At 55.5% G+C, this 12509-nt stretch overlaps 1 protein-coding gene across 5 annotated transcripts in view; it reads right to left on the bottom strand.

Moving 5' to 3' along the window:
• GRM4 (glutamate metabotropic receptor 4) overlaps positions 1-12509 on the bottom strand; it is a 121257-nt gene that overhangs the window by 55617 nt on the left and 53131 nt on the right. For all 5 annotated transcript variants that reach the window (XM_088795824.1, XM_088795825.1, XM_088795823.1 and 2 more), the window contains exon 3: positions 10363-10579. In XM_088795824.1, coding sequence (XP_088651950.1) covers positions 10363-10579 — 217 coding nt within the window. The remainder of the gene's footprint in view (positions 1-10362; positions 10580-12509) is intronic.

Genomic DNA, 12509 nt, shown 5'->3' with positions numbered 1-12509 from the left:
TCCCGCAAGGGATGGTGGGCTGCGCCCCCTGCAACTAGCAATGGCAACTGGACCTGGAGCTGAGCTGCGCCCTCCACAACTAAGACTGAAAGGACAACAACTTGAAGCTGAACGGCACCCTCCACAACTAAGATTGAAAGGACAACTTGACTTGGAAAAAAGGCCTGGAAGTACACACTGTTCCCCAATAAAGTCCTGTTAAAAAAAAAAGAAAGAAAAAAAACAGTGGCTTTTCCAAAGACACACAGCAAGTCCGGGCAGACTGCTGCTCTCTCAGGAATGCTGCCCCCTCCTCATTATCAGAAAGAGGTGGTGTGAAGAACCAAACTCAGTCACTCAGCTCCCCTACCCAGAGCCCCCTTCTGCTCTCTGGGACAGGCCCACCAGGTCTGGTCTTCAGGGCTCTGGACGGCCCCTCCTCAGGAAAGCTTCCCCTCCCCCACACCCAGCCTGGCCTCCCCCTCCCTGCAACAACAGTTTAGCCAGCTGCAGAGATTTTTGGTGACAACTGCTTCCAAACCTCTCATCCTAGCTATACAATTGCATTCAGACCTGCCTCGTCCTCAAAAGGATTTGCAGCAGTGCCCAGAAATAAACATATTTGGCTAAAATAAATGAAAACAAAATCGAGGGGAAGGGACCTGCACTTTACGGATGAGGCCCCACACGGCATTCACAGACTGGCCAAGAACTGGAGAACTGGCCCTTTGTTGGGGAACCAGAGCTGACCAGATCGTCCCTGAAAGTCTCTGGCCTTGGGGTCGTGTCGCTGTCCGTGGTGCTGAAGCCAGGAGTGCCTGGACAACGCCCCTGTCTTCTGCCCGTATGCAACCTGGGAGCAAGTCCAGGGGGCTCAAGCTTCAAATACACCCCAGATCTGTCCCTTCTCACCACCCCAGCCCCGACCAAGCCGTGATCTTGCCTGTACGACAGCAGTAGACTGCTCACTGGCCTTCCTGCCTCAGCACCACAGTCTATTCCCTGCACATTGGCCAGTGGGGTCCTATCAAACCCAAGTCCGCTCACATCCGTCCTCTGCTCACAGCCCTCCACTGGTTCCTGTCTGACTCAGAGTAAAAGCCAAAGTCCTCACAGTGGCCCAGAGGCCCCACAGGATCTGCCCGTCTTCTCCTGCTTCTCTCCCTTCAGTCATTCTGCTCCCGCCTCCTGACTCTTCCCCAAATGCCAGCGAGGCTCCCATCTCAGGGCCCTTGCACTTGTTGGGTCCCTGCCTGTGGCACTCGCCCCACACATGTCCACATGGCTCACACCCTCCCTGCACTAGGGCTGTACCCGAGTGCCACCTCTGCAGAATGGCCTTCCCTGAGTACCTGTCCCTCTCTGTCTACTTATGCTGCTTTATTCTCGTTCGTGGCAATGCCCACCAGCTCCTATCTGAAATTATAGAATACAGTGATGTATGTACTTATTCACTGTAAATTGCCTCTGGCCCTCTCTCCAAACGTGAGCTCACAAGGCCAGGGATCTTCATTTGTTTCGTCCAGCTCTGTGCCATCAGTGTCACGGTTCAATGCCTGACACACAGTAGGTGCTCAAGAAATATTAATTCACCACTGAATGAATTACTGTGCAGACGTGAGGGATGAAAGGCCTGAAGAGAAGAGCAGAAGAAAGGAATTTTCCCGCTCCCCACCCCCTTGCCAGCCACGTCCCCTGTGTGGTGTGGAATCCTGGACTCTGTCCTTCTGAGTCCCTGTAAACCCCAGGAGAATGAGGGGAGCCAGCACTGGAGGAGCGACCACCAGGGGACACATCCCTCCCCACCTCCAGGGCCTGTTTTGCCCACTTTTAGACAGTACCCCTCAGGCTCATATAAAGCCACGTGTGGCTGGTGACTCTTGTGTCACACACTCTCCTCCCCTCAGCACACACACACTCCCTACCCCAGGAGCCACTCCACCTCTTCTTTCCCTGGCCCTCTGTGAGGGGCGGCTCCTCCTGGATCCATCCATCTGACTGACCCACCAGTGCTTCCCTGGAGAAGCCAGGTGAAGGAAATACAACCCGTCATTGAAAGGAGGGCTCCACCTTCCTTCCCTCAAGCTCCAGAGCTGGGCAGTTGTGGAGTGGCACGGAGCTGAGTGCAAACCCCAGCTCTGCCACCGACAAGCTGGGAGGGCCTGGGCGAGCCCTCAGGGAGCCCGGGCCATGGTCACTCCCCCTGTAAAATGAGGACAATTCTCAGGGCGTCTGTGCAGCGGCAGAGGTGGGGCCAGGGTCCGGCAGCTTCTGTGAGGACGGTTAATGAGACCTTCCCTAGAAATATGTACATTAAAACAAAAGGAGGCTCAGAGGTCTTCACACAGGCCAGGCTGGCTGAGGGGCCAGTGCAGGGGGCTCTGGGAGAGGCCTGGCTGGGTGGACACTGCGAATGACAAGGGGAAAGGGCTGTGTGCATGCTCAGTGTGTCCACATGCATGAGCCCATTGAAGACGGCACACAGCCTCTTCCTGGGCTTACAGATGAAGACACTGGAGGCTCAGGGAGGGGAAGTGCCTTGCCTAAGGTCACACAGGAGTAGGGGATGGGGATGAGACAGAGATGCCACCCAGGACACTCAGCAGCCACACACTGGCCTGCAGCAGGAAGCCTGGGGGTGGGGAGGGAAGGAAACGTGAGCTCACGGGCCCTTCCACAGCTGCAGAGGATTAGAGGGATGGGATGTGCTTTCACTGCACCTCCAAGGCCCTTAGAGTGGGGAACTTGGGGAGCTGGGGACCCACCTCGGATGGGAAAATAGGCTCAAGTCCAGTAATCAGCAAACAGGTGAAGGAGACTTCCTGGAGAGTGGGGGAGGGGGGCAGGAAAGGTCACTGACCTCCACCACTTGCTCTTTAACAAACGGGAAGAAACCGGAAGGGACGCCCTGTCCACGGGAACCCAGAAGGACAGAACCCAGAGCGTTCCCAGTGAAGAGGCTCAGGCAAGGGGAGGAGGGAGCAGCAAGGGCAAGAAAATGAACTTGAAGCAAATGGGGTCCGAACCAGGTTTAGGATTTATTTGTTCAAAGGTTCAGAGGTAAAGAAAGCAAAGAGGCTGAAGGGCTGAGGGAACAGGTTGCTATGGACGTGGCTGCTCTGTGGCCTCAGGTCTGGGCCCAAGAACAATAGACACCGGAAGCCAAAGGCCAAGCTCATGGTACCCAGACCTCCATGTGGTGATGACACATAGAAAAGCCAGGAGAGGTGGGTGAAGAATGTGAGACATACCTCATGGGGTCTCAGAGATGCCCTGACCCATCACCTTCACATTGGTGATGAGGCTGAGACTCAGAGAGATAAAGTGAGCAGCCCAGGGTCACAAAGCCACCCAGAGACAGAGCCAGGACTAGACCTGGGCGCGGACTCCCAGCCCAGGGCCCTCTGCCCCACTCCCCGACTCTGGTTAATAACAATGAGACCGACACTTTGGGCAGCTTACTGCTTAGTACAGGCCCAGGCTGTGTTAAGTGTTTTATGTGTATTAACCCATTTAGTGCTCATAGCAACCTTAAAAGGAGATACGTGTACTATTAATATCCCCGTTTCACCAGATGAAAACTGAGGGCCAGAAACCTTAAATGACTGCTCAAGGTGGCACTGCTCACAGTGACAGAGCCAGCTCTTAACCACTCCACTCTACTGCGTCATCCAGAAAAGGACAGGATTCGGAGGCCACAAAGGGGCCACACCCAGCAAAGGGAAATTTTTTTAAACCCCAAAGAAATCTTCAAACACGTTCCACAAAGGAGGCCAGTGAAAGCAATGGTTGCTTCCTGCCCAAGAGGGAAGGGATGAAAATTCAGAACAGAAAGGGCTTGGCGTCTAACATTTTCTTCCTGTCATTCCTGTCAAGTTTATAGGCGAATTCAGATGGGAGTGTGTTCTCAGCGTGATAGGCCAGGCCAAACATGTCAGAGGAGTCGGAGCGTGCAGGAAAAGTGACCTGATGACACCCAACCCAGGGGACTCACAAAATTGAGAGGTGTCAGCGCCCTGCTGCAGGCCAGAGTGGCAGAAAAATCAGAGCGGACAGGCGAAGTCCCCGAGGCGGGCCCGACAGGCGCAGGGTTCATCTTCGGAGCGGGACACAGATTGACCTGGCAATCACTGAGCAGTCACATCAACCCCAGCACCTTGCCAATCTCCAAGTGCCGGCCAGGAGACTCGGCCAGCGCATGGTGGTCTCATGGCTCAGTGGGAGGTGCCCACGCAGGCCCACTTAATTGCCACCCACAGCACAGTGATGGGTGGCAGACCAGGGGAGCCAAAGATGTGATGGGTCTCAGGTTCAGGGCGGCCTAATTGAGCATCTAGAATGTAGAGACTGGCTGCTGGGCGGGCCCACTTCCCCCTCACATCCTTGGAGAATGCGTGGCCAGGGGGCAGGTCATGCTGGGCTCCGGCTGCCGGGTCCCTGGGCCGAGAGTCCAAGAGGCAATGGGAGGGAGAGTCCAGGGGTCCCTCCCTGAGAAGGTGCTACAAGCCATCCCACTCTCATAAACACCAAACCGCTGGTAGGACCCCTCCCTGCTTTCAGTAACCCATCCTCTAGGCTAATTCCAGCCACATGTCATCCGATCGGGGGCAAGGAGACTGCACGCTCCAGGCTCTGTCCAGGTGCAACTGGCCCCAATCACCGCTGAACCAAAAGACCATGCCCTGAAGTGCCACCATTTGACAACCATTCCCTCAGACCTTGAGCAATCGTTCATTTTCCAGCACTCCTCTGAGAGAAGCATCCTAAATAAGTGATTTTCCGTGAATGTCTGAGGGTGTTTCCAGAAGGAGCCAGAATCGTGAGAACACCCCTGACAAGCCTTTGCTTACAGAAAGAATGCCTGGCTCAGGGGCCGTGGACGCTGAAGAGACAGCCTGTGGGGTGTCAGAGCGAGACCAGGGTGATGGGCTGACGCACCCACCCCTATTACAGATGAGAAAAGGAGGCCCGAGAAGGGCAGTGACAAGCCCAGGGCACAGGTCTGCTCATCCGTTTGCTTATTTGCTCATTCTACGCACATCGACTGAGGCCCCGTTATGTGCACGGGGTGCGAGAGGCACCCCGGCCTCAAGGAGCCCAGAGTCGAGTGGAAGAGACAGAGGGAGAGTTCAACAGGCACGGGGCTTCCCAGGCAGTGAGCCCGGGGCAGACCATCCTCCCCACCCAAGTGAGCAGCTCTGCTGGGGGAGAGCAGATGAGGGAAGCCTGCAGGGAAGGGGGGTCTTGGCACTGAGCCTTGATGGGCAGAGAGGACCCCCAGGCCATGAGCAGGTTGCACAGGGCAGGTGATGTGTGCTCATACTCTCTTGGGCAAGCAGGCACGACCCCAAGTACCAATACATTTTAAAATATAGGGTTGACCTAAAAGAATCTCTGCTCAGCTCCATCTCACATCGCTCCCTGTCCCATGGCCACTAGGACCAGGCCAGGCCCCTCACCGGAGTCCCATCTGCCTTGTTCACTCCCACCTCCAGGCTCTGGCTCATGCTGTTCCCCCGCCTGGCGTGCCCTTTCCTTCTTCTGCACTTGCCCAAGTAGCCTGCCCTGCAGCCCTGCTGGACTGCCCGTCTGGCTGTGCTGGGACCCTCTGCGTCCCCAGAATGTTTCTCTTCATCTCTGCATCATTTCATCCCTACATTCACTTACTTAGGCGAACCCTACTGAGCGCCCACTGCACCCAGGGCAGGGTGCTAGGTCTGGCTTGTACCACTCCTCCCACGCCTACTAAGAGCAGGCAGGGCCCATGGCCTAGCTCCTGTCCTCTGGACACCCAGCGAATATGAAATAAATCCGTGAAGCCCAGGCCAGCTGGGAGACTTGAGCGGGTCTGGAAGGCTGAGCCTCTTCCCCTTCCTGTCCCCTGGGGCAGGCAGCCCCTCAGGATAAAGCATCTGAAGCAGGCACTGCAGTGAGAAATGACAGGAAGCTGAAGCCCACATTTCAGCCCGATGCTGCTGCAGACAGGCCCTGACTTCTCACATCCCTACCTCTGCCCGACCCCGAAAGGATTTCTGTGCTCAGTGAGTCAGCAGAGGCTTGGGGACAGCAGGGAGATCAGTGGGGAAAGAGGCTGAGGTCCCAGGGCGGGCAGCCTGACTAACCCCAGATGCCGATGCTATGCCAGTCTCAGTCCCCTTCTGTATGCTATGCTATGCCGATGCTATGCCAGTCTCAGTGCCCTTCTGTATGCTATGCTATGCCAATGCTATGCCAGTCTCAGTGCCCTTCTGTATGCTATGCTATGCCGATGCTATGCCAGTCTCAGTGCCCTTCTGTATGCTATGCTATGCCGATGCTATGCCAGTCTCAGTGCCCTCCCAAGGTTGCTGGGAGAGCAACCTCGCAGGCCCAGGGGTGGGAGGAGGACTGAGAAATGAGTAGCTGGGGGCTAGATTTTGTGATCAGTCATGCATTCCACAAACACTTAGTGAGCAACTACTATACGCCAGGGACTGTGCTAGAGGCTGGGGATGCAGCAAAGAACAAAACCGGGGGGAAATCTCTGCTCCAGTGGACCATAAACAAATAAAAATTTACTTGTCAAGTGCTTTAAAGAAAAACAGAGCAGGGAAGAGAGAATAAAGGGTAACGGGCTGGGGAAAAGGCTATGTTAGATACAGCGGTCAGAGAGGCCGCTCTGAAGAGGGGCTACCTGGGAAGACACCTGCATGCACTGAGTGTCTGGGCCACATGGTATCCACAGAAGGAGCTTTCCAGGCAGAGGGATGAGGCAGTGCCAAGGCCCGGGTGTGGGCTTGTGCCTAGAGTGTTCCAGGAGCAGTGAGGAGGCTGTTGTCGCTGGAGCAGAAAGATGGAGAGGGGAGTGGAAGGAGATAAAGTCAAAGAGGTAAAGGGGAGGCAGCAGAAAGGGGAGTGGGCACTCTAAGTGTCCACCCTTAGGGGTTTCTGGATCCTGGGAGTGCCCCAGGGCAAACCTCTCCTCTCTGGTCTCTCAGAAACATGAGCACCCAGAGGGACTGGCACAGCTTTTGCCAGCTGGTCAAGCTCTTCTCCCAGCCCCTCAGAGCCCCCAGGAGGCCAGTGTTCTGTTTACAGCCAGAGAAGCTGAGTCCAGAGATGTCACGTAGCCAGCAGGGTGAGGAGGCACCCCAGCCTTGGGCCTCAGGCTGCCGCCCTGCCAGTCACTGCCCATGCTGCGCTGACGGGCCATCTAAATCAAGTCTGAGGCTCAGCCCTGGGAGTTGGAGCTGCAGGTCAGACCAGCAACAGCTTGACTCATCAGCATATCCAGAATATCAATGGGGGACACAGGGACACAACAGGAAGATGAGGCTTTGGAACTTCCCACTGTGTAAGATAGGATGTCCTCCAAGGAGCAGACCTGAGCCCCCACACCCCTTCCTGCCACACCCAGAGAAGCTATCTTGTTCTGACTCTGGGAGCACAGGCCAAGATGTGCCCAGGATGCTGGAATTGCTCACTAGAGAGGACCAGAACCAAATCCCCCAGTGACCCCACGGAGAGGCCCCTGCTTTCTGTAAGCCCTATGCCAGTGTCCCAATCAGTGCTGGGTGCAACCCAGGAGCTCCCCACCCAGATGACAGAGTTGGGTTCCAGTCCCAGCTCCTCCACATTCTAGCAGTGTGGCCTCAGTTTCCTCATCTATAAAATGGGCATGATTATGCTCCCTTGCATGTCCCAGAGCCCATCACACAGTAGACACCCAGGACTTGCTGGCCAAGCACTTGCCACAGCTCTGATGTGCATCTTCAGCCTGGCAAGCATGCCCTCCCCTCTGCCCCGCTCCCTGGTACTCCTCTGAGCAACTCACTGATGATTTATACTCCAAAGGACAAATCAATACAATATATGGCCAAAGACATCTTTAATCTTGCGCAGGGATTAGGCTACAAGGTACAGTGGCTTCTTTCTACTGGCCACTCAATTCTCATTCCAATTTGGCCAGCTGGAGCGTGGCTTTCTCCTTTTCTTTGCACCCGCCTAAAGACGTTCCTCCAAATCAAATTTCATTTAGCGGGGCAGGGAGACCTCGCTGCCGATACACAAGGGCAGGCCCAGCCAGGAGCCGGGGGTTGTATACCCTACACTGGGTGACAGCAGGAGGATCTGGGGACACAGGAGGTGCAGCCAGGGTGGGAGGTCAGGTCCTCAGCGATGGGATGGAGTACAGAGGGCATGGGCACTGTGAGGGGGCAGCTGTGCCAGGGCAGAAGTGCCCCTTAGCTGGAGGCCTTGGCAGAGTAGCTAGTTCTCTTATTTTTCTAGAAGTCCTTTTTAAAAACCTTGAGTAGATTTTGTATTTTCTAACCACCAAATGCCTAGAAAATTTAAATAATAGTCTTAGCTTCAGACAAAATGCAATGCCCAGACCTCACCCCCATCCCATGCCTCTCACACTCTTGTCAGCATGGGTCCCTCCAGGCCGTGCGTGCACGCACGTGTGTGTCACTGTCATACCCCATCCCTTGCACAGGGCTTGTCCACATGGGTCTCAGTTAATGCAGTGGGAAACAGGCAGAAGATAGAGTGACAAGAATACAAAAGCAGTTGAGACCTCTAGTCACAGAGCCATACTGCCTGAGTTCAAATCCCTTCTCCACCAGTAACATAAAGTGTGACCAGGTGCCAGTTATTATTTGGCCTCTCTGTGCCTGAGCTCCTCCCTGTAAAGTGGGCATACCTACCTCATAGGGCAGGAGGAATACCCAGGACAACAGGTATAAGACAGGTGCTGAACGTGTGCTGGGAACACAGGGAGGGCTACGGAGGTCCTAGAGCTGGGTCCCCTACAGCAGGGACTGAACATAAGTGAACGCTAGGATGCTGAACCTTCTGTCCCTGCCCCATCCAGTACCTTTGTCCCCAAATCCTGCAGAGGTTGCACCTTAAACAGAAAGGCAGTAGGCTTGTTTGGGGAAAGAGTCAAGCCACTGAGCAGGACGTGGGGCCAGCCCAGAGTCTGAGCAAAAGGAGGAAAGGACATTCGGGCAGCCAGAGGGAGGGGGCTGCAGCACTGGGGGTCTGACACTGCCAACATGGGTCTCAGGGAGCTGCCACCTGCCGGGCTGGAGGTGAGAGCCGTCTGTCCAGCGCAGCTTCCCTCTGCGGCCCAGCGGCTGGAATGGGGCGTGGCCTGGAGCCGCAGCCATCAGTCAGCGCCGCCCACTTCCGCCCAGGCCGCCCTCTCTGCCAGGTTGCAGGCACCCAAGCGGCTTTGGCTGTGCAATTAAAGGGGCTTATCCAAGATTTATAGCAGGATTATGCCCACAGGGTGTTACTAACGCCAGCCTCTGGACACTGTGGTCCTTGAAAAGCAATTAGAGTCCCGGGTTATACGGGTATAAATACACAGACACCATCCCCCAAGGTCGAGGTTGCCACAGGAGCTATTTAGAGACTGGGCGTTGGGAAAGGCCAGGAGAGGGGGCAGAGGGGCTCTCTCTGCAGGCAAGTGGGTCTGCGAGGAGGGAGAAGGGCCTCCCCACTTCTCCCCCCAAACCCCAGGCATGACAGGCAACGTCCCTCAGCCCCACAGCCCTCAATCAGCCATCCCTCTTGGGAAGTCTCACTCCGCGGGATGGCGGGGCAGCACCCCCGGAGCCCACCCCACAGCCCCACTGGCTGCCCTCCTTCATCATGGCTATTGGAACTGACCCACTCAGAGGCCCAGGCCTGCCAAGGTGTTAACCCTTGTTATGTTAGCCTCTTACTACTTGCCCATACTTAAAAGCTTTATCACTGGAGCTTCTGAGAACAGCAATTAAGGGGAGAGAGGGGAGGTGGCCTGTGGTAAGAAGGGGAACCTCGAGGAGAGCAAATTACTTTCGCACAGCTCTTCAAATCCCACCCACAGGGCACCTACTTCACGGAAGCCTGAGCAGCCCAGCCATGTGAGATGTGACTTCCCCAGCCCTGCCCTCACCCACACCAGACTGTTTAATCTTAGGGACTCTGGATCCCTGATCCCTCAAACAACCCTTGCTCCAAGAACCTGCTGGCTGGACCCTGGCTCCTGGGTCCCAGAGACCCCCTTAAACAAGGCCACCTCCATCCCAACCCCCTTCCCTTGCTCTCTGCCTGAGAACAATGGCTGTTCCACCAGCTCACACACCAGGAATATGACAGTCCCTCAATCTGACTGGCTGCGTCTGTGAAAGTCATTCACACCCACCCCTCACGCAGGAGTCAGACAGCTGCCCAGCAAGGCTGCAGGCCAATCCCCAGTGCTCAGAGGAAAGCTGAGGCCCACGAGGGACATGGCCCAGGGCAGGTGGAGCCCACAGGAGGACCCAGAGAATGGCTCTCGGGCAGGGCTCAGCCGCGTGCTGTGACATCCCCCCGTCCCCCGAGCGTGGCCCTGCAGGCAGGCGCCTGACTCACCGTCCTCTCGGGACTTCTGGATGAAGGCCTCCACGCCGCTCTCGCCGTAGCTGCCCTCCGAGGCCAGCGTGGACACGTAGTTCCACTTGAGGGCACGGACGATGTCCACCATGGCTTGGGCCTGGTACGTGTCTGAGGGCACCACGCGGGAAAAGAAATCGTAGCGGCTGTTGTCGCTCAGGTCAGGGGCTGTGGAGGCGTAGCTGATCTGAGGGATCTGGAGGGGAGAGGGGCCACTAATGGGGGTGGTTGGCACCCCCACCCTACCCAGCGCACCGCAACCCCACACACCACCTCCCTCCTGTCCCCACAGCCTTGGGACCTCCCCAGCCCTTCCCACGGGCACTGCCTCCTCTCATCCTGGGGGAGACCCTGTGACGTGGGCTGGATAGATCCTATGCCACTTGACAGAGGAGGAAACGGAGGCCCAGAGAAGGTGGGTAAATGGTCGACCGGCCCTGCCACCGGCTCCAGCCCAGGTCCCGACGCCGCCCACCTCCACTCGGCTCCCGATCCTGACCCTCCCCGTGGCCCTCCCCACTCCCAGCAGGAGTGAGGCTGACATCAGGTTGAGAAGTGACTGGTATATGAGCTTCAACCCGTCCTCCAGAAAATCTCCCCGCTAGCCTCACCTGGCGCCTGCAGCTGGTGGTCCCCCGACAATACACACGTACATACCACAGCGTCATCGGAGACCTCACACACACGCGCACACACGTGCACACACACATGCGTGTGGACACACACCCCAGGGGCCTCTAGGGGCCTTGATTTACATAAAGAGCTAGACGATCCCATCTAGGAAAAATCCCCAGGTGGGTGAGATGGTTCGGCCTGGGTATGGGGTGGGGATGAGGGTGGTGAGAGGGAGGCTCGAGGGGTCCTTTGGCCCATCTCCTTCCCCGAGGTAGCCCCTATGTCATCACCCAGCAGACCCTGTCCCCATAGCTCCCACCTGCCCACCCCCGGGCAAAGGTAAGATGCAGAGCCCTTATACTGCCCTTCCGCCTTTGGCTGACATCCAACCATCCCCAAAGGATGCGGAAAGGCCCGGGGGGCCCCTCCTGTGCCTTGCCCTCCTCCCCAGCCTATGCTCACATCCCTCATGCTGCCAGCTCCCCAGGGCTGCTCAATGGCCCATGATCTCTATTCCCTGCCTCCATCCACAGCAAAACATACCTTTCCTGTGTGTCCTCTGCCCTGCTCTCAGCTGTCCAGGGTGATGGGGTGAAGGGGTGGGCATATTGATCTGGGTTAATGTCAAATATAAGGTTTATTCCCCTAAGGAACCACTAAGATTCAATCCTGGCAAAAAACAAACAAACAAACAAACCTCATGGCCAGAGCTTCAGTCCTCATGGCAACTGAGGGTAGGGAAATGCTTTGGGGGCAAGAGGATTGGGGGTACCCCCTGGATAAGTGGTCGCCCACTTAGCCATTGCCTATGGTGTCCCTATTCCCAGGGAGAGTCAGGGTGCACCTTCCACTGAGGATGCCCATTACGAAAAGGGCATGACCCAGCTTAGCCCCTGCGATGCCCCCCCGGGGTCCCTCGCTGCCCCCCCTCACTGAGCTCACTCAGGGGAAAGGACATGGGGAGAGCAGATGATTGGTTTTCTGGATTTTCTGAGCAACTAAGCCCTCTTGTTGCAGCTCTTGTGGTCTTTATAAAACGGCATGTACTGCGCCATTCACTGTAGCACCTTTCATGATGGCAACAGTTGGAAAACAACCTGGTGAAAGAAGCTATGGCCATACAAGGAATATTACACAGCTGCAAAAAAGAACAAGGTGGCTTTCCGGGCACTGCTCTGGGTTAAAACAACAGCAGCAAAGAAGCAAGGTGTAGATCTGTGTGCTACAGCACCCTGCTTACCGTATGAGGGGGGTACATACCGTGTTTCCCTGAAAATAAGACCTAGCCGGATCATCGGCTCTAACGCATCTTTTGGAGCAAAAATTAATATAAGACCCAGTATTATATTATTATATTATATTATATTATATTATATTATATTATATTATATTATATTATATTATATTATATTATATTATATTATATTATATTATATTATATTATATTATATTATATTATATTATTAGACCCAGTTTTATATTATATTAAAATAAAACCGGGTTTTATATTA

Source organism: Rhinolophus sinicus, chromosome 2 (genome assembly GCF_057876585.1).
Source record: "Rhinolophus sinicus isolate RSI-liver-muscle chromosome 2, RSI-T2T, whole genome shotgun sequence".
NCBI lineage: Eukaryota > Metazoa > Chordata > Mammalia > Chiroptera > Rhinolophidae > Rhinolophus > Rhinolophus sinicus.
The sequence above is the reverse complement of the archived record's forward strand: the minus strand, read 5'-3'. Positions and strand labels throughout refer to the sequence as shown.